This window comes from Microtus pennsylvanicus, chromosome 9 (genome assembly GCF_037038515.1).
Source record: "Microtus pennsylvanicus isolate mMicPen1 chromosome 9, mMicPen1.hap1, whole genome shotgun sequence".
In the NCBI taxonomy this organism is placed as follows: Eukaryota; Metazoa; Chordata; class Mammalia; order Rodentia; family Cricetidae; genus Microtus; species Microtus pennsylvanicus.
Genome location: NC_134587.1, coordinates 3737569 through 3759425, shown reverse-complemented (window position 1 = coordinate 3759425; position 21857 = coordinate 3737569). Strand labels below are relative to the sequence as shown.

Sequence of the window (21857 nt, the reverse complement as noted above, 5' to 3'; positions counted from 1 at the left end):
ATTTCTTTTTTCTGGTTCTATCCATTTGCCTGCAAATTTTCTGATACCATTGTTTTATATAGTTTTGTAAAACTCCATGTGTAAATGTACAATATTTTCCTTATCCATTCTTTGGTTGAGGGCGTCTAGGTTGTTTTCCAGGTTTTGGCTATTATGATTTATGCTGCTATGAGCATAGTTGAGCAAGTGTCCCTGTGATGTGGTTGAGCATCCTTCAAGTATATGCCCAAGAGTGGTATTGCTGGGTCTTAGGTAGATAGATTCCTAAGTTTCTGAGAAACTGCCATACTGATTTCCAAAGTGGCTGCACAAGTTTTCACTCCCACCAGCAGTGGAGGAGTGTTGTTTATCCCACATCCTCTCCAGCATAAGCTGTTGTCAATGAGTAACAGTTACAGTATATAAAAAAGAATCACAATTGTTTAAATATCAAGTTCTGCTATATAAATAGTTGTCTGCTATAAGCATACTAGAAGCCATTCCACATTTAAATTTTTATTTTATTGTTTTTTTTAGTACTTCAGAATAGGGGCGTGGCACAGTTTCCTTGTTAGTAGCATCTGGATCCACAACTGATATAGCAGAGCTCACTCCGGGGTCCAGAGGCCATCAGCCGCCGTCTCTAGTCACTCTTGGTGCTGTGACCTGCAGCCACGAGGACATTCATTCTCCAAGGTTGTTCTGCTGTCCCGAGAGCCTATGAACCTCTCCGGTTCTCCTTGTGTGATCAGCTGCCAAAGAAAGGGCCGGTGCAATCTTGAGCAAAGCTGGTGTATAAAATGTCAAGGCTTATTAATCCCTGGCGCTTGGCGACATCAGATCACCAAGCCAGCCTGGTGCAGGAGGAATTGCAGCAAAGAGGTAGGATTACAGTTAGGGCCACAAAGCCCCAGCATTGTACTAGCCCTAGTACTGACTCCAGCTCAGATGAGTCACTAGGATGGAAATATCATTTATTCATGGACAGTAACTGCCAGGGTTGCTTTGTGAGTCCTCTTAAATTTCCAAATTAACTTTTTTCTCCAACAAGGAAAATATTTTTGATATCCCACCGATGCTACTTTGCCTCTTTCTCAAACTTCCCAGGCAAGTGAATTATCTTGCTGTATGAAATAGCAGAAGACCCTTCTCTCTGTCACCATGAAGGTACTGGAAATCCTCTAATTCCCCATAACTCAGCAGGCTCAGCAACAACACTAGAACCAAGAAAAATACAATCACTGTTCCCCACATGAAGTGAAGCAACGGGCAGCTCCAGGGAAGGAGATGTGCGGCTTCTGCCTGGCCACCACCCTTCTCCACCTTTCCACACACTTTCTGAGCTATACAGGGCTGGAGACCAGACCACACAGAAAGATACCCAAATAAACAACAGACCCTAACCTCAAGACACTCTGAGAATGAGACAGCCATATTATGATTCAGTGGGTTCTATTATAAAGGCATCCACAAGGTTGAGAAGAAGCAGACAATGGTGCCTTAAGGAGCGGGGATACTGATACTTAAACTTAATACCTAGAACATGAACAGGAGTTTAGGTCAGAATGTAAGAGAGCATTCCATTGTATGGTCAGGGAACAGCATGCAGAAAAGAAGAGGGGCTGCCAAGGAACAATTGTCACCATTGAGTGTCACAATGACATCTTACACATATTACATGTAGAATACACATTATTATGTATATATGCCACAGCATAATCTTAAGATTAATTTTAGCCTTGTCTATATGTTAAAATGAAGGAAACCATTCTTTTTCACTTAAAATGTGAGATTTTCAGATTCTAGCCACACCTGAATATGTCACATACTCATGATATAATACTGCTAAAAGAAAGATAACCTGAAGACAATTTCTGAAGAAGCAAAAGCAAATCATCTGGGCTGGAGAACTGGCTGCTCTTCCAGAAGACCCGGGTTCAATTCCCAGCATCCATGTGGTTGCTCACAACCATCTGTCCTTCCAGTTCTGACACCATCTTCCAGCTTCTTGGAGCGCCAGACATACAGATATAGCATTACTACACACAAAAGGTAAATACATTTTTTTTAAAAAATTAAGAGGTGTATTAATATCAATAATACGTGACATAGTACCTATGTTGCTATGACAGACGCCTGAGATGATTTAAAGGAGGAAATACACGTTGGTGCTATCTCAGTTGTCTGTTCCTGGTTTGTGACGAGATGGAGCATCATGGTGAAGAGGCATGGGGGAACAGAGCCTCTCCATCCATGGCAGGCAGGAAGCAGCAACAGCAGGTAGGACAGGACTGTCTCCACTGACCTTCTCCTTCCAAGTAGTCCCCACCTCCGGTTTCTACCACTTCCCAGGAATTGTCATATTTCAAACCCATATGGATTAATCTGCTGCTGACTAAGCCAGAGCCTGTGATGGTTTTATCTTGACTGCCAAATTGACTGAACTTAGAATCACCATGACTCTAAGTTTGTGGCTCATGCCTCTAGGCATGTTTGGGAGTTTCTAGATTGGCTGGTGTATTAGGGTTCTCTAGGAAAACTGATAGAATAAATATAAATTTATATTCATATACATTTATATAGATGGACATATATATAATTACATTTATTATTATTAAAGCGGCTTACAGGCTGTGGTCCAGATAGTCCAACAACAGCTATCTCTGGAGAGTAAAGTCCCGGAGGCTGAGGTCTCTGCTGGTCTTCAGTCTATATCACAATATATTAGAAATAGGTTCTAATAAAGAGAAGGAATGCCTCAGCAGCAGGGTATTTGAACTAGTCAGAGTGAGGGCAAACAGGCAAAAAGCAAAAACTTCCTGCCTGCCTGTTCCTTTATGTGAGCTGCCGCCAGGTGTGGTCCAGACCACAAATCATCCAATCAAGAAATTCCCTCAGAGGTGTGCCCAGCTGCTTGGGCTGTAGTCGGGAGTAGCTGGGGGAACTGAGGTGGGAAGCTCCATCCTAAGTGATTGTGGGACCAGTTCCATGGGTTGGGTTCCCAAACTGCATAAAAACGAGCAAGGGAACTGAGCGTCGGCTGTCACTCTGCTTTCTGAGGATACAAAGTGACCAGCTGCCTCACACCCCAGCGGCCATGACTTCTCTACATGATGGACTGTTCCCCCAAACTGTGACTGGAAACCCACCTTTAACTCCTTAAGTTACTTTTATCAGGGGACTTGACACAGCAATGCAGAAGAGAACCAAGGCTGACCCATCAGGATCCACGGACTACTCAAAACCCATTTGCTGGCTTGGTACCAGCTTGATTGCATGGTATGGGAAGCATTTCAGATTCGAACTCTAACATGGAAACAGAGGCACAAAGGAGTCTGATTCAACACACAAAGTTGAGGCCAACAGAGGTGACAGATGCAAATAACAAAATTAGGATCAGTAAGGACCAAGGAGTGGGCAGAGTACCCACGCCCAGCCAATCAAGGAAACTGCTTTAGTACTTGGAAGAGAGCATGGTACAATATTAAAAATGTGGGCTAGAAGGGCAACACTCACGCCCTTTAACGCGGGTTTTAATACTTCTATTGCTTCTCCGCAGGAGACCTATTTGAGAGACAGTTTCTCTCATTTATGACAAGTGGGGAAGTTTGGGATGAAGAAGCTTGGACAAGAAAGTGCCTGAGTGGTGTAAGAACTTAAGCGTTGCTTTCTATGCCTTGTATTTTAGTGAGTACAAAAATTTACATGTTGTTGAGTGGGAAACTCCGCATTCATATGCGAATAATCCAGGAGGCAAAAATTGCAACTCCTGGACTAGGTTTGCATTTTCACCCGTGCTCCTTGCAGTGTTCACACAAAAGTCCCCTTTCTGAGCTCCAGTGGACGGGCTCACCATCACATAGGACTGAGAACTAAATGAACGATACCCAGGTTACATCACATACACAGCACAATGTGATGCACTCAATAAATTACTCTCATTACTGCCTCAGTCAGTAGTGTTGGCATGGACTGTCAGGAGCATCAGCCAAGGCTAAATTTTTCCTTGCTTTGCCATCCCAAGTTCTTCCGGCTGGACCTTGCATCAGGTAGCACAACAGATCCTTGTACACTGGGACTGTAGCTAAAAAAAAATTAGGGAAAAAAAAAATTAGGGATGAAATAATAGCTCTGACCTGGGAAGTAGTGAATTCTCTGCTCCTTAGTGTTAGCCTCTGCAAGGTTAATAAGTAACTGTGTCCACTTCCCCATGCTTTATGACATCCATATGTGTACCAACAAGTCATCATGTAGGTTATGACCTGCTAGACTAGCTTTCTTTTTCCTTCTTTTCTACTTATTTTACATCACGACCACAATTTCCCCCCCTCTTCTCACCACATCCCTCAAATCCACTCCTGTTTCTGTTGAGAAAGGGGCAGGACTCCCATGGGTATAAACAAAACATGGCATATCCAAGTTGTGGTAGGACTAAGCTCCTCCCCTTGTATTAAAGCTGGACAAGGCAAGCCAGTGTGACATCCTGGCTCATACAATCCTTCCTCCCTCTCTTCAGGATGCCCTGAGCTCAGCAAATGCTTGGCTGTGGTCTCTGCATCTGTTTCCATCAGTTACTGGATGAAGGCTCTCTGATGACTATTGGGGTAGTCACCAATTATGAGTATAGCAGATTATCATTAGAAAATCATTACGTTGACTTTTTTTCTCCAGTAACGTTTGGTTCTATCCTAGGTCTCTGGGTCATCCAACATCTGGGTCCAGGTGCTCCGGGCAGTGGCAGGGGCAGGCTCTCTCATGGCATGAGTCCCAGTCATTGGTTGGCAAATCCAAATCTTTGTGCCACTTTTAACCCAGCACATCCCATAGGCAGGAGAGACTGTAGGTCAAAGTTTGTGTGGTGTCCGAATTCCTCTGCTGAAAGTCTTGCCTGGTCAGAGGAGATGGCCCGTTCAGGCTACGTATCCACGATTGCCAGGAGTCCTTGTAGATTCCTGGGAGTTTCCAGGGCATCAGTTCTGACCTTGAAGTGCTCCCCTCCTTTCCAGCCGCCTTTCAGTATTCTCCCCTCCCACCCACCCCAACTTCATCTCTCATGTTCCCCCACCCCACTCACATCCCAGTCCACTCACAAGATCCACTTCCCCTTCTAGGGATATCCAGGCATCCCCCGTGAGCCCACCTTGTTACCTAGTCTCTGTGACTGGAGCACAGTTATCCGTTACAGCTAATATCCGCTATGAGTAAGAACATACTATGCTTGTCTTTCGGGGTCTGGGTCACCTCACTCAGGATTCCTCTAGTTCTATCCATTTGTCTTCCAATCCACGATGTCATTGTGTGAATGTGTCACATATCCTTGATCCATTCTTTGGTTGTTTCCAGGTTCTGGGTCTAGGAATAAAGCTGCGATGAAGCAGTTCTCACCTGGCCTCAACTCTTAGTCCTGTTGCCTCTCCCTCTCTAGTCTGGGATTCTCATTTATTAACAATTCAATGTCCTTTTAAGTAAATATACTCATCTTAGCTGTAACTTGAACTCCCCCTTTATGTCTTTAGAATACAGCATTTATGTGATACTTGTAGTTTTCCGTAAGTGCTGTGCACACCACTGAACAATGACATATAACTGCAAATTCAGAAGCAGTATTTTCATTCTGAAGCCAGTTACACTGCTCCACAGGTAACACCCCAGAACCAGGACGTCAGTCTGTTCGGGCTGCTTTAACTAGATGCCTCCGACTGGGTGGCTATTAGGGAATCTCCAGATTAATGTGCTGGCAGACCTGGCGTCTTCACGGCCTGCCGGCTGGCTCAGATAGTGCTTCCTGTGTCCTCACATGGTGGTAGGCACAAGGAACTCCTCCCTCAGTGCATCATCAACCCCGCAGGCCACCGCAACGTTACACCGGAGATTACATTTCAACATGTGAAGCTTGGGGAGCACGGCCTATCCCAAAGTTTATGGATATTATTTTTCAAGTTATTGTATGATGCAGAAAATGCATAAGAAAACAGCAGCTTCCTGTTTTTTTCTAAATACAAGGAATTTAGAAAAGGAGTAATATTGTGATATCTGAAAATAACGAGAAGCACATAGTTTATGAGAGTGCCTCAATAAAGTTATATCACCATCGACAAATACCAAACCATACTGAAGGAGAAATGAGTTTACTGGTTAGTCACTAAGGGATTAAAAAGAATTTTTTTTTCTGTAGCTTGAACTGTCCTGGAACTCACTTTGTAGACCAGCCTGGTCTCAAACTCAGAGTTTGAAGACTGGCTCTACCTCACGAACGCCGGGATCAAAGGCATGTGCCACCATCGCCCAGCTTATAAAAGAAATCTTAACAGTTTGGTGGTGACCTTAGCGTGAGTTGAAAGCAATTACAAAGTACCTTGTCTGAGTGTCTTAAAAGTGAGTTTGGAAGTAATGTCACCGGAGTATCTAACAGCTGTGAACAACAGCTCTCGTCTTCAGGCAGAGCGGAAGAGGCTGTCTTACACCATGCCCTTCTGCCCGTCAACCACAAAGCAGAGAGGCTCTGCGAGCCTCCACCCAGGGCTGACGCAGTCCTCAGCAGCACACATTAGCTCTATAGTCTCTCCACTTTTCCGTATTCTTCAACAACTCCATTTGATTATCGATAAAATCAGCAAGCCAATGACACACGCATGCACGCACAGACATGCTGTCTTTTAGTTCTTATATTTAAAACAAGGTCATGTAGTCTTACTTCCTAATTCCAGGTTTTTCCCCAGTGGAATATTTTCTAAAACATTTAAACAAATTTTGCAATAACGGATTGCTATCATAAGATATCCCTAAACCTATGTTTACTTTAAACAAAGTTTAAACTAAAAATTTCATATTCTTGAATAAATTTCCAAAGATCTTAAGGAAATAATTCAAAATATGATACAGTCTAGTGTTTATTTATGTTATGGCAGATACACTTGAATTTCAAAATTTAAAACATATAAAAAGTGGTTTGGGACTAACACCTGTATCAACAGCTGACAAGTGTCTTGTTTATTATACAGCAGGTACGCGGAGGTGCTGACGCCAGTCGGGCAGCATGGGATGAGATCATCAGTAGGCTTTCTACAGCAACAGCATATGCTGCTGTCTGAGAGACTCAATCTGCTTCCAATGCTCAGGTTCTAACATTTCTAAGGTTAAACAATGTTAGAGTATTTAGTTTGGCAAATGTTCAAAATAAAGTGGAAATGTCTTCGTAAGCATCACACAAATGCACATCCACTCTTGATCTCTGTGAGAACCATAGGTACAGATCAGAACTCTCCCTCTAGGAAATAATTTACACACAGATGAGTGCTATCGTATCACTATCTAAAATAATCACTAAATACAATTCATTTTCAGAAATAAACAAGCAAGGCTTTTTTCATTATCAGTTATCAAAAACATAATGTTATGGTATTCCAAACAAAGGATACTCTAAAATCATAGAATTTCACTGAGTTTTGAGAATGTGCAACTAAATCAACCAAGTATACCGTATTACACCATATTAGGAAGCCAATGATCAGAAAACACAACGGCATGAAGAAATTGATCCACAAAAGTGTTTTCAGGCTTTAAGGTAAAACAGCTCCACAGTTTACAGATAAACAAGGCAACAAAACCGCGTGCTTGTCTTGAGTGAATATTCTATGCAGAAGATGTAACACTTTGTTTGTAGACAGCATGGTACGCGTTTCTCAGCAACACATAAGGAAAACAAGATTCCAAGAGATCCATTGTTAGGAATGGTGATTCCTGTACAATCTGGAAAAGTAAGAAAACATGTCAGAAGTCAAGTTACTCACTCAACGTGAGTAGTAAACAACAACCCTATATTCTTCTCATTAGAAACAGATACCAACTATTCTACTTCAAGATCTAAAATACAAATGTGCCACACAGTGAATTCTACCAAAATACTGTTAATGTGGTTTTTCAAGTTTATCAATTAATCAATAGGAACACATGGAACATAAATCTTCAGCAATACTCTAAACATAAAGGCGACCACAAAAATATTTAAAATGTAATGGCACATTAAAGAGCTAAATAAAAACCAAGCTAGAAAGTGAAAAAAAAAAAAGTCAGCTATAATTAAATGCATGCAGTAAACTCTAGAACTCAAAAGGAAAAAAAAAGACCACTATGTAGGCGATTAGAAAGATCATCTGGGGAAAACAATGGCGCTCTGAGTTCTGCTGATTCTCCACGGCTAAGGAAGCTACTCTGAGAAGAGCCTGGGGCAGATCCATAGACACCGCCACAGGGAAGCTCAGAGAACTGAACTTGATACATCAGGAAAGTACAACATCTGCGCACATCCTCCAGGAGTCTTACTCTCTATTACTGCCCGACAGCTAGATGGGAGTGGTGCCAGTCTTTACAGTGCATGGTTTGAATGGAGTGAACACAGGAAATGGACAAAAATCAAAAATTGCAAAAGAAAAACAAAACAACACAACTTTGACTTGCCAAGAAGAGCTATGTTAAGGACTGGATCTTCCTTTATTTTAGTAAAGGTTAGTTAAGTTGAAACAAGACGTACCATATCCAGAAGCAAATAAACGGATTCTCTATTTCTTGTTGTAGTTTTGTCTGTCTCTTGGCCGATTTTCAGTAGACTGGAGGACGCAAGCTTTAAAGTACATACGTGGAATCAGTGAGGTTGGCAATAAAACATAGCTCCCTTATTTGTTCGTTCTCAGTACGGTTTGAGCTCCAACAAGCTTGAGTTACTCAACATATAATGTATGAGCTAGAGACCTTACATCCATCAACAATTAAGATATACATATAATCAAATATTCATTAAAACTGACATTTTCCTCAAGTGTGTCTCCTAAGATGATCCAAACTGTTTTCTCCCTTCCCAGTATCTATAATAACTATGCGGGAGCCCATCCTTTTACAAATGGTTTTGCTTTTGATGCTTCTTCCAATCACAGCTGGAAAACAAGACAGAAAATTCCAGAATTTTCTAATTTCCAACCATCAGTTCCTAAATTTGAATTACATGCCATTCTAAGTTGTGGATTCTTGTCTTACTCTGCTCCCTCTTCCCAGGAACAGCTGTCCCTCTGCCCAGCACAGCCACACTAAGTGTGCACCTGCTTATTAGTCACTTGGTCATCAGTTACTTGGCTGAATGACATGGTCATGCAGTTCGTGTGTTCAAGGGACCCTTGCTATGTAACGGTGCCCACACCCAGCAGCACTGCTTACGACTGTACAGCCACGGAGGAGCAGGAGCAGTAAGTCCCTCCTCCCCATGGAAATGCAGAAATCCTTACAGGAAGAAAGTGTCTGCCAGACTCTGAAATCTCCAGAAAAAGCGACTTATCTGCAAAGGGGCATGTGCTGTAGTGTTGTTGCCACACGTCAAACTGAGGGTCACAGCTATGGTGTATGCCACAGCACAGAATGGTGGGCACAAGGACCTCAGGTATAAAATGTAACCAGGGTGCAGGCAACTCATATTGTTTACACACATACCAGGACTAGGAAAAAATGTTGGAAGAAGTGTTTGAATTAAAAGGTCTACAACTAAGAGACAATATCTGACCATCCTGAACTTCTGCAAAAAGAAAAAAAAAATGTAATGCTGGGCCAGGCAAGGTGGCAAACATCTTTAATCTCAGCACTCTGGAGGCAGGTTGATCTCTATGAGTTCCAGAACAGCCAGGACTACATAGAGAGACCCTGTGTCAAAAAAACTCAACGATGATGATGATGATGATGATGATGATGAAGGAAAGGAAGGAAGGAAAATGTAATGCTAAGTGATCCAATCTGACTAGAGTATTATTTAGTTTATTAAGGCTAAATCTGCCTCCCTGGTATTTGACTGTAACCAACCAGCAAATGAAACCCTAACCTGGATACAATGCAGTACCAAAAACTATTTGCTGTTATGGATGCACCAACATCCATTACCCCTGCAATAGCTCAGTAAAGACTAGAAATGATGTGAGGAACTCACGGGTACAGTGATGGGTGAGCTACTTTAAAGGCTTTCCGAAGATAGACGGAAAAATAGAGACAAACAAGAAGAACCAGCTAAAACACTGGATGAGGAACACACTTAAGTGCACAGGGAGGGGTCACTACATGAGGACCCGTGATAACCCGAGTCTTCTACAGACAACATGGAAGATGAAAAGGAACCTAGAGCAGAACCAACAAGCTGGCGTTACTGAAATATGCCGAAGTGTTTCCCACTGCACAGGCTCGGAAAGACAAGATTAACAGAGTAAAGTCTCTGGGTAGAAGAGAACACAGAAGTCAACAACAGCCACTGAAGGATTATAACCTTTCATCAATGCTTTCATGTGTTAAAAATACAGTAACTGCTGATTACAATAGTCCTCTAAAAGGCTTCTGTTAAAGAATCTCCAACTATCAACGTAATCTGCTACTAATGTCCAACACTACACCCAGCCATGTCTGATGCTGGCCTTAGCACTACTCTCCTTGGGTACAGGTCACAACGCTCTCAGGGCCTGATGATCAGCATCCTCCAGAGAGGGTCCTGCCTCACTCTCATGCCAGTGTCTGCAACCTTCACCTTCATCTACCTCAGCCACACCTGTGCCACGTCAGTACCACAGGGTGAACACAGTACAACACACTCCCCTAAGGTGTTTATTGTAGATAGGTAAACGTCTTCTATCATGTCCACTAGTAATTTATTATGTGTTAATAGTTTACTGTGTATAATTAGTGTACATATATGTATGTGGTTCAGTCCTATCCCTGGCTTCAGGTACCCTCTTGTGGTGGGAGACTTTGAATGCATGTCTTATTAATAAGAGGGAAATTTTAATACATAGTAATTGCAAGGAAGGACATTAAACCCAAAACAAAATACATCAAATAAAAGAAAAACAACTGAATTGTAGTACTAATTTTAAACTTTAGTTTTCTCCTTAAGTTACTGCTGTAGATTACATATATATATATATATATATATATATATATATATATATATATATATAATTTAAAATTTAATAGCTAACAGGATTTCCAACAAAGAAAAATTCAAATATTCTAGAGTTTCTTGCTTCATCTCTTTTCTTTAAGCAAAGTATGAAAAAGATGTTGAGAAAAAGATATGTTGAGAAAAAAAACCATATTAAACCATGTCTGACCGACAGATTTAACATTACTCTCTTTTGGTAGCAAGTCACATTTTTATGATTTTATTTATTTTTGTTTGTGTGTGTGTATATATCTGTGTGAGTTTGTGTATAAGTGGGCACCAGATCTGAAGACCTGGAGTTAGGAGGCAGTTGTAAAGTCTGATGTGGGTACTAGGAACTGAACCTGGTTCCTCTGAAAGAGCAATAAGCATCCTTAACCATAACCACTGACCCATCTCTGCAGCCCCGTAAATCATATTTTTTTTTCTGAGTTTGTACTCATTAACGGCATTTCTTCAAATAAGTGGAAGTAAGAAAAAACGCCTTTTGCTACTGTTTTTCTCTTCCATGTGAGTGCCTGAATATGCCGTGTATGTGCCAGGGCCACGCTGGCCAGAATTTCAGATCCCCTGGAACTGGGGTTACAGAAGGTTGTGGACTACACAATGTAGGCCTGGGAACTGGGAAGCAAATAATCTTAACTAATGGACCACTCCTCGGGCCCTGGTATTTCGTAGAGGTCCTCATCCTTTAGCCCGGCTGCCCACCTGTTAGTCAAGGTGCAGGCTTTCTATCCATCACAGCTCTCAAGCAATGTTTCTATTGTGGAGTTTGCCCCCTTTTGTGATCTCTAACTTAACGGATATGAGTAAATTCTATCTTTTAAAGGACACATTATCTCTCTTTGCTTCCATTTTTCTTTAAAGGAAAAAAAAAAACCTTTCAAAAGTGAAGAAAATCTCTTCTCCAAACATCAGTTTAAGCAAAAAGGCCATATGGCAGAGAAGGAGACATTTAAGCCGAGGGGAAAACAATGATAAACTTGACATAACCTGTTCTCCTCCAAAAGCAAAACATTAAAATGTAAGTGAGGTTTGTATGTTAATAAACTGAGAACAAAAACATCAACGGAAAACATTAAATGAAATGTTAAAGCTTGTAAAATGTCACGAGTTCTGATATTTGAATAGACATACCGCCAGGAATTCTTTAAGTCGGTCTTCAATACTTCCCTTGTGGATTGTAAACAAAGCTGCAGCGATCTGGTTGATGGCTTTGGCCAAACAATGTATATTGTTACAGTGCCCTGCGAAAGCACAAACAGGAGCTGACTCGCAGGCGACACAAACGGCAGTGTGACTAAGAGTGACTCTTTCCTGTTACGAGCCGGGTGTTTAATATCACAGCAATACAAGCAATGATCAGGCCAGTATTTCATCAGCAGGCAAACACTCTCGAAAAGGCTAAGCTGCTTAGAGCATGACGTCTCTCTAGAGCATGTACCCACCCTCTGCTGCACTTTCGAGCTGACTTACACCTTTCATATTTCAGAGAACTACAGCTTCAAAAAAGAAACAGATGCCATTGCAAAGCTATTATTTGGCAGAACTTAATCTATATCTTATCAGAAAAGAACACAAATTACTCAAAGCAAAAAGCCTATCTGACATTAAAAGCAAGGACGTCAGTGTGGGCACACGTTTAAGAGGTACCTTCTATAGCAGGGCTGTACTGCGACATCACATTACTGGCCAGTGTAGGCAAGGAGACTGCTACAAAGACCATCAGGAGGCAAGCAATCTTATATTCTTCTTCTGGACTAATGTTCTCTAAAGAAAAAAATGAATAAAAAAAAATCAAGCTTTTCTTCAACATTATTTAAAATTAATAATCTAACCTAGAAAACAAGGCAACAAAATTTTTAATCTAAATTACTAAGTGAAAACTGATAAAGAATTATGAGAACACCATATATATTGCTATTTATAATTTTTTTATATCTCATAATCTGAAAATTCACTGAAAGAAAAAAATCCCTTTCTTTCCCTAAGACAGCTATGAATATCATTTTAAATATTGCTTAAAGGATACCAATACTGAAAAGGGGATAGCATTACCTATTTCTCCATTCTAGAAAACAAAAGAAACCAGATATGAATGAGAATATCTAGCACACACTATAGCTATAAGACCTTTTCTATAATATTTTCTAAAATATTATAACCTTTACAAAAATATTTATGGCATTTAAATTGTTCTGTATTGCCTTGATTTCTTACCTGATACCTGGGAACTTCTTCTAGGTACCTTTCAGTTTGCAATTTTATATAACTATGGATTGATCATAGGAAAAGAACCACCTATTTTAAAATTTTGGTTGATCATAAAAAAGCAATAATATATTATTTGAGTGATGAAAACAAAGTGTAACTAATAAGAAAACTAATAAACGCAAAGACTATACTTTGGCTCAAAGGAACTGTAAAGGGGGCTGGAAAAGGCTCAGTGGCTAAGAGCACTTCTGCTCTTGCAGAGCTTGGGCTCAGTTCCCAGCACCCACACAGCTGCTCACAGTCATCTGGAACTCCATTTAGAAGGGCTATGCCCTCTTCTTCACTCGTTGGGTGCCAGGCATGCAATTGGTGCAGAAACACAAGTGTAGACAAAACACTTGCACACATAAAATAAATAAAAAAATTAAAAATAAAATAAAATCAATAGTAGAGAAGGACATTTCAATACAAACAAAACAGACCCTACTTACACTGTAGACAGACACAGAATTATGTGGAACAGTTTGTACTATGTTTCAAAGAACTGGCCTTAAAATTTCTAAACTGTCAGGGTTATGTATCTACCTTTTTTTTGGCATATATGTATTATAATTAAAACGGGACACCATTTTCTAGTTACCAATTTCCTGGGTATCCTAAGGGCAGTCTTTCCACCAGCATACAAATGTTCTCAACTTCTCCATCTCAGAAAATCCTTTTCATAACCTGGGGCACAGCTTAGGCGTAGAATGTGCAGGGTCTACCTGTGATTCCCGATGCCTCTAGCTATTGTAACTTTATGTCCTCATTCCCGACAGAGCTGTCTCACACTTAGTGTCTGCAACCCCTCTGTCCTGCTCATCTGCGAGCTGTTGCACTGACGCTCACCCACGCTGCACAGCTGATGGCTCCCTCTCCACCTTCTGAGGAGCTTTCCCCCAGCTTTTGTTGATTTCCTTCTGACTCTACTGGTCCTTCCACCTCAGTCTATAGTTCACAGTTCTTCCTCCTCCTGAGTTCATTAAAGTTGAACTGGTGTTGTTCCTTGGCACTGACGAAATGGCTTTACAGCCTCATCTGGTAGTGCATTTTACCTGATTTTTGTGAGGAAAGAGCTACGACTAAGGCAGGGTCAATCTCACACGGTAATCCAGCAGCTGATGATAACTCATACACATTCATTGCAACCTGACGAAATACAAGAGTTACAAAGAAATCATCATTTTAACAAATGATTTTATCTGAGAAAGTTCACTTTAACAAGAAAGCATTTACGGTTTAAATCAGTCTGCCTACAAATATATTAGAGGATTTTAGCAACTTGGCTGAACTTTAGGGATGGCAGGGTAGGTAACCCACACTGGACAAAGATCTAACACTGTTCCTTATAGCTTCCCACTGTACAAACAAAATTTGTAGCCCCTCTGTGGCAAGTTCCACAGAATCATTCTAAAGTTACTATTTGTCTTGGAAACATGAGTGTAAAACAGTAAGTCAAAAGAAACGAATACATGAAGCCAGTTGTGGTGGCTCACACCTGTGCTATCAGCACTTCAGTCTGGGTACTCTGAGTTCCCGACATCCTGGGCTACAGTAGAAGCCGGGGGTGAGAGAACAAATAAAAGCGAACTAACAATACTGAATCTATGCTCAAGTCCACAGTTATTTGATGGAAAACTTTAGGGATTTAATGCTTAATCAATTACAGAAAAATTTAAAAAACACTACTTTAAAAATCTGATAAAGCAATTTCTAGTAAGTAATTTTCTACATCATACATGCACAGATCCCAATTATTCACGATAGGCTGATAGTTCAGTTAAAAACTGAGTACATAATTCGTTATCTTTGATATTACAGTTAATAAACCTTAGACAGATGCACTAAATTCCAGAGACACACACACACTCCTCACCACACACAAACATAAATTCAAAATGCATCAAGGACATAGCATAAAAGCTAAAATTTTGGGAGAAAATATACACATAACTGTTGATGGCCTTTGTCAAGACACTGTTTATCTAATTTGACTGCAAAACTACAAACAAAAGAAAAAACAGATAAACTATACTACACTGAAATTAAAGCACTCGTGATTCTTGGATACCATCAAGCAACTGCAAAAGGTTGGGGGGAGGGGGGACTGTGCAGATGGTGAATCTACGGAGGACAATGACGTGGGCCAGTGGTGACTCAGCAGAAAGAGGCACTTGCATAAGCCTGGCAACTGGAGACCAACCACTAGTGCCAGGCAAAGGTGGAAAGAAAGGGCCAACTCAGCACATACAGATGACAACGTGGTCTAAAGCCGGGCTGAGGATCCAAATAAACCATTCTCTAAAGAAGCCATACACACATCAACACATGTGTGGCATCCTCTTAAATGAAGGAAATGCAAACCAAAAGTGTGACATCACTGTGCACCAACTAAATGGCTCTAATTACGAAGACAAGGATTGCATATAGAAAGCCCTGGCACCTTCACTGAGTGTGGATAGTAATATAAAACAAGGTGCCGGTTTGGTGCTTCCTCAAAACTAAATACATTTCTACAGAAACCGGCAATTCCATTCCTTATACAAGAGAACAAAAACATCAATGTAGATAAACAAAGTAGCATTATTTACAACATCAAAGAAGTAAAAGCAACCCCTATCTCCAATGATGGCCGAATAAACAAACTATGGCATATTAATACAATGGAACACTGAAACGGAGTGCTAACACATGCTGTAACATGAAAACATGCTACGTTAAGGAAGTCTGAGTCAAGAATATCTTCTGTACGATTTACAGCATACTCAAAACAGGCAGTCTGCAGTCAGCAACATAGCCATCTAGGATGGGGGGGCGGGGGGGAGTGCCTGCTATGGGTACAGATGCTCTTTGGGGATGATAAAAATATTCTGAACCTGACTGAAAACTGATGTCACAACTCAAAACCACTGAACCACACTAAGAAAAAAAAATCTTTTAGCACTGGGGAATCTAGAAGTGGTTCTTAGTAATTACCCACTTTTAAAACTGACTAGGACTGAATTTAAAACAACTCATCTTTCTGCTTTATGACCATTCAAGAAAAAGCTGTCATATTAAGGGGGAAAAATGATCAATTTTAAAACAAATTTTATGCACTTTTAGTTGATCAAAGAAGACTGACTTTCAAAATGCTTAGGGAGTTTTTGGTGCCGAGAGCTTAGTGAAGCAATCACACAGGCATGCATGCTATTTTCAGGTCTGCTACATTTTTAATTTTGTTATTAATCTCCCAGGTAACTTGAGCCTCGCACTATAAACTACAAACCACACAGGCGCTACCTTCATGTCAGTCTCCCTTGGAATGTGGTCCTTGAAGTCCTCAATGGAGCTCACGAGGAAAGGAATGTGGTAGGACAAAACCTAGGAGACAGCGAACAGACACAAGGTCAGCACCAGCAGCTGCACATCTAGGAAACGTTACCATCTGGAAAGTCAAGTTTGCACAATGTATTCACCAACTTCACTGGACCTTTCTAAGAGGCCAAAATAATGGGAAATGATATGCATTCAGTGCTAAGATGAGTAGCTCAAAAGGGACACTTTAATGTAGAAATAGCTGAAATAGTGTAGCAACCTAATTTCAATACCAAACCAAAATGTACTTTATTTACCATCGCTACGCAAACCGCAATTTTACTCTTAATATTGCTGCTAATTTTAACTTTTGAAAAATAAAGAAATGATATGGAAATGATTTCTTACATCTCTCAGTGCTTCTTGTGCCAGTGAGCGGAAGGATAAAATAACACCGATTATCGTCATCCTTTTCAATACACTGTCAACAGCTAAATTATAAGGAAGGGGAGAAAAGAAGAAAAACAAATACATAAACTTTTTTGACTTTGGAGAAAATTCTAAAAATCAAAATATTTTGGTATTTCTGAAATAAATGCCAAAACTAGCTGCAATTTGATTGGACATGCGTTTAAAGAGCCTTCGCTCAGTGTCTGGACATTTCAGGGAAGCTGACTTTTAGGAGGTTCCAGACTCTGAAGTTAATTATCCTCAGTCTAATTAATGTAGACTTACTGTGTTAAATTTAATAGGTTCAATGTTTGCTAATAATCAACACATACTCAAGTAAAGCCAGTATAGTGGTTCACCTCCTTAAATCCCAACAACTCAGAAAGCAGAGACAGGCAGACCTTTGTGAGTTAAAGCCAGCCTAGATTAAGACTCTGTTTCTCCCTGCCCCTCTCCCCAAAATATAAGACCAAAAATCAGCAAAAAGCTGAAGTAGATATACAGTGAAAAGTCCCATTGACTGCAATTTTTTTCTTGTTCTCTTCATATGCTAATGAACACTTTGCATAATTTGCTGCTTGCATTATGTTACAAATTTTGGCTAGAAATATTATATATTATATCTTTCAAATGTTTATTAAAAGTACCACAAATTACTCACATGATAATCTTTTAAAGAGTGCAGCCATCTGGTCTGGCTTGTCAAAGCTGGTCCTCATTTGTGTTAGCACATCAACATTCTCCACCACAAGTTTCTAAAAAGAAAGAGTCAGACCAAGTCAGGCACAGAGCTTTGTGTTAATGACTTAAGAACTTACTTGTGAGTTACAACTGGAAAATAAAAAAACAAAATTCATGAAGTCCAGATGTTCTGTGCTATACAATTTTGTTTTAATAAAAGGATCTCAACATTGTTTACATAAGATTAATGTTTTCCAATTCAAGAAGGGGTCAGGAAATTCAGCAGAGGTGAGTAGCAAGAATAAGGGCCATCGTATGCTTAGATGCAAAGCAGTCTTTTAAAACATGTCTTTTATACTCTGGTAAGTTCCAAAAGTTTTAGTGACCCAAATTCAAATTCTCTCAAGATCTACAGCCATTATATATATTATACATATACATATGATGTGGGAGTGTCATATATCAATCTGTTGATTTCATTGGTTAAGCAATAAAGAAACTGCTTGGCCCTCATAGGTTAAAACATAGGTGGGAAGAGTAAACAGAACAGAATGCTGGGAGGAAGAGGAAGTGAGCTCAGAGACCCTATGCTCCCCTCTCCCGGGTAGACGTGATAGCTCTGCTCTCTGAGACGCATGTGATGAAGCTCTGATCCAGGATGGACGTAGGCTAGAATCTCCCTGGTAAGTCACCTCGTGGGCTACACAGATTATAAGAAATGGGCTAGTCCAGATGCGAGAGTTAGCCGAGAAGAGGCTAGATAGAAATGGGCCAAGCAGTGTTTAAATGAATACAGTTTGTGTGTTGTTATTTCGGGGCATAAGCTAGCCAGACGGCCGGGGTGCTGGGGACACAGCCCCGCTGCTCCTACTGCTACATACATATATATGTACTTATTCAATATAGTTCATCTTAGCACTGATACATTCTTAAATGATAAAAATGGTCATTTAAAATGTGGCTGCCTTTAATATCTTTATTTAAACACTACACAGCCTAAAGACATTTTTTACCGAGCTTAAAGGATTTAAGAGAAAAGAAAACACACTGAGCTAAGTGTGTGGTTTAATGTCAACTTGACACAAGCTAGGGTCATCTGAAAGGAGAGAACCTCAATTCAGAAAATGTCTCCATAACATCAGGCTGTACAGAAATTTCTTTATTAGCGATAGATGGAGGAGGACCCAGCCAACTGCAGGTTGTGGCCCTGGGTTCTGTAAGAAAACAGGCTGAGCAAGGCATGGAGAAGAAGTAAGAAAGGAGCACTACTCCACATCAGCTCCTCCCTCCAGGTTCCTGCCCTAACACCAGGTATGCGACAGTGGTAGAGCATTTGCCTAGCATGTGAGAGGCCCTACATTCAATCTCTAACTGCCCAATAATTTAATAATGTTCATGCAGAAATCTGTGGTCAGGTGGAAAGCAATACACTCAAATGCTACATTTGAACATAACCACATAGACATAGCGTTCTGCACCAGAACTAAGGATGAGTAAGAACATTGAGAAACCTGAACTCAGTCCCTTTTGCAACTTAATTCCCCTTTTAGGCCTCTTGCTTTCTCGCCTATGATTATGCCAAGATACCACTCAGAGCCTCTTAAGTGTTTTAATTTTATTTACATGTTGGTACTTTCACGTCAAGTTAATTTAAAATTCTACGTTTCTCACATTCCTACAATGCTTCACAAGAGTTACTGTCTAAGGGTGAATTAAAGGCAAGCCTGGCAGCCTACTGGCAGCCTACATTTAGACTGCCAGCTATTTGGGAGGCTAGTGCGGGATGTCTGAAGTTTACTAAGACCCTGTTTCAAACTGAAAAATGAGAAAAGGGCTGCAGATGTCCTCAGCGGCCGAGCACTTGCCAACTCACATGAGGTTGGAGGATCAAAGCCCAACACTGCAAACAAGGACAGCAAGGTGGGTTCCTAAGGACTCTGTACCTTAAGTTCAGCAACTTGTGATGAAATATGCCACATTAGACTCTCACTCAGGAACTTCATCCCATATGGGCCTAGGAGCTCTGATAATGATCTCATTTCTGAAAGGAAATGAATTAATTTCAGTTTCTTGACAGAGCAAATATATTAAGAAACAATGACATACTACATATGACATACAACCTCATCTTACAAACTAAATATTAATAGCCAAAACAAACAAGTCAGATCAAGTTATCATGTAAAACAATCAGGTTGTCTTCATTAGTATGTAATATTCACCTGATATGTCAGAATACTCCTCTGCATTGAATGTTAATTCATTTTCTGTGGGTAAATTCACAAATGCTTTCATTGCAGGAAAGTAAGCTATATGGCCATTGCTGACTTGTCTTAGTAAAGTCTCCAAGTACCTAAAGAGAAAAGTAAATTTATAACCAGAAAAAAACCCTACATTTTAGAACAAAGTACCAACAACTAATCATATTTACAATTTTTTTGGTAAGGGCTAGAAAAGAAAATCTATTTAATTCCTACCATTGTCTCCACTCTATCGCAGGGAAAGACCTCACCGGAACAGACACAATAAAGAGGAGACTTACTTAGTCACCACCAGTCTGCTTTTCCTCATGCTCTCAACACACGTTTTTTCCCAAAACAAATTTTTGAATAAAAAATATCTGTTCAAAAATTCATTACAGTATATATTTGTATACATACAGTATACACATGTAAGTCTGAAGTCAACTGTTAAAATAAATGAGAACATGGCCCTAGAGAGACGGTTCTGACGGTAAGAACTCTGGCTGTTCTTCCAGAGGCCCCGGTTTGCATCATAGCATCCCGTGCTAGTTCATAACTGGCTGTGACTTCAGACTCAGGGGCTCAGATGCTCTTCCCTATCCTCTGAGGGCACCAGTCACACATGAAGTACACATATATTCATATACAAGCACAACCATAAAATTATTTTCCCTAAGGAGTTTATTATAAAACAAAACTCTCAATCATTCAAAATTTCTAAATGTGTTCCTTACCAATTTGTATATAGGCTGGTAATGGTTGGTTCTCCATGGCTGTCTAAGTGTTGTGTTTGCTGAAGAAGAACATTATTAAATACTCTGGTGATATCGATCTGTACATAGTTCTCTATGGACTGGAGTACAGTCATATACGCTCTTACACTCGTTAGAAGCTCAGATGGTTTTGCAATCTCCTGTGTAGCTTGATTATACATAGTCATTCCAACAATTGATCTGGGGATAATAAAAGAGGTAAGAGTTTCCCACTTATGAAAACAATCTACTCAATCTGCTAACATCTAATATCAAATATGCAATAAAATTAATTTTGAAAGATTTATAAAATAAAGCCATGAAATTACTACTGTCATTATCTTAATTACCTAAAAATGATGGACTAGGAATACAAATGATTAAAAAACACTCTGAGAATGTAAATTAATGATAATGGTAAAACATAAAAAGGACTTTAAAAACTGTATTAATACAGCAAGGATGATGAGCTATTTAACCGTTGATAGCTTAATCTGCAGGACACTGCTGCTTGATGCTTTTTGTATTTTATGGGAATGAACTACAATCCCAATATTTAATAACATGACTATGTAGTTACCATCACTAACATTTCTTTTTTTTTTTAACTAACATTTCATAAACAAAATAAACTAAGGTTTAAAACAGAACTAAAAAAAAAAGAGTTACTGTTTGGAGGTGATCTGTCTAGTGTGAAGAAATTTCCAAACACCTACAAAGATATGTAAATATGCAACTACAGAAACTGTTTAATTAAGCACTTAGCACGCATGCTGCATCTAAGGTTGACAACATGGATGATCACTTATCCATAAATGTCTGCTTGACTTAATGTTGATTTTCAACAAACTGCATGATAGTTAAAACAGAATGACAATGAAACAGCACATTACAACTCACTTTATCCCCCTTGTATAGATAAGGCTAAAAAGTAACACAAATTTAAAAATACTTCTTTTGGTAGCTCGAATGTAATTGGCCCCATAAGCTCACAGGGAGTGACACTATTATTAATAAGAAGGCTGGGTCTTGTTGGAGTAGGTGTGGCCTTGTAGGGTGAAGTATATCACTGTGGAAGTGGGCTTTGAGGTCTCACATATGCTAAAGTCATGCCCAAAGAGACAGACCACTCTCTTGTTGCCTGTAGATAAGGTCTAGAACACAGCTCTTTCTCCAGCACCACATCTGCCTGAATGCCACCATGTCACACACCATGATGTTTAACCAAACCTCTAAAAA

The 21857-nt window shown here is 40.0% G+C and overlaps 1 protein-coding gene and 1 long non-coding RNA gene across 5 annotated transcripts in view; both read right to left on the bottom strand.

Annotated features, from left to right (window-relative positions):
- Positions 1-479: 479 nt before the first annotated feature.
- LOC142857103 (uncharacterized) lies at positions 480-4990 on the bottom strand. Its single transcript, XR_012911763.1, has 2 exons — positions 4632-4990; positions 480-4063 (listed from the first exon to the last, which is right to left on the bottom strand). It is a non-coding gene; the product is annotated as an uncharacterized LOC142857103 (long non-coding RNA).
- A 1861-nt stretch (positions 4991-6851) lies between these two features.
- The window catches only part of Nckap1 (NCK associated protein 1), a 73561-nt gene continuing 58555 nt past the window's right edge, over positions 6852-21857 (bottom strand). For all 4 annotated transcript variants that reach the window (XM_075984740.1, XM_075984741.1, XM_075984742.1 and 1 more), the window contains 11 exons: positions 20601-20819; positions 19846-19976; positions 19567-19664; positions 17604-17697; positions 16901-16983; positions 16478-16558; positions 14251-14344; positions 12596-12712; positions 12080-12189; positions 8510-8599; positions 6852-7728 (listed from right to left, as the gene is read on the bottom strand). In XM_075984740.1, coding sequence (XP_075840855.1) covers positions 7612-7728; positions 8510-8599; positions 12080-12189; positions 12596-12712; positions 14251-14344; positions 16478-16558; positions 16901-16983; positions 17604-17697; positions 19567-19664; positions 19846-19976; positions 20601-20819 — 1234 coding nt within the window. In that variant the 3' untranslated portion in view covers positions 6852-7611. The remainder of the gene's footprint in view (positions 7729-8509; positions 8600-12079; positions 12190-12595; positions 12713-14250; positions 14345-16477; positions 16559-16900; positions 16984-17603; positions 17698-19566; positions 19665-19845; positions 19977-20600; positions 20820-21857) is intronic.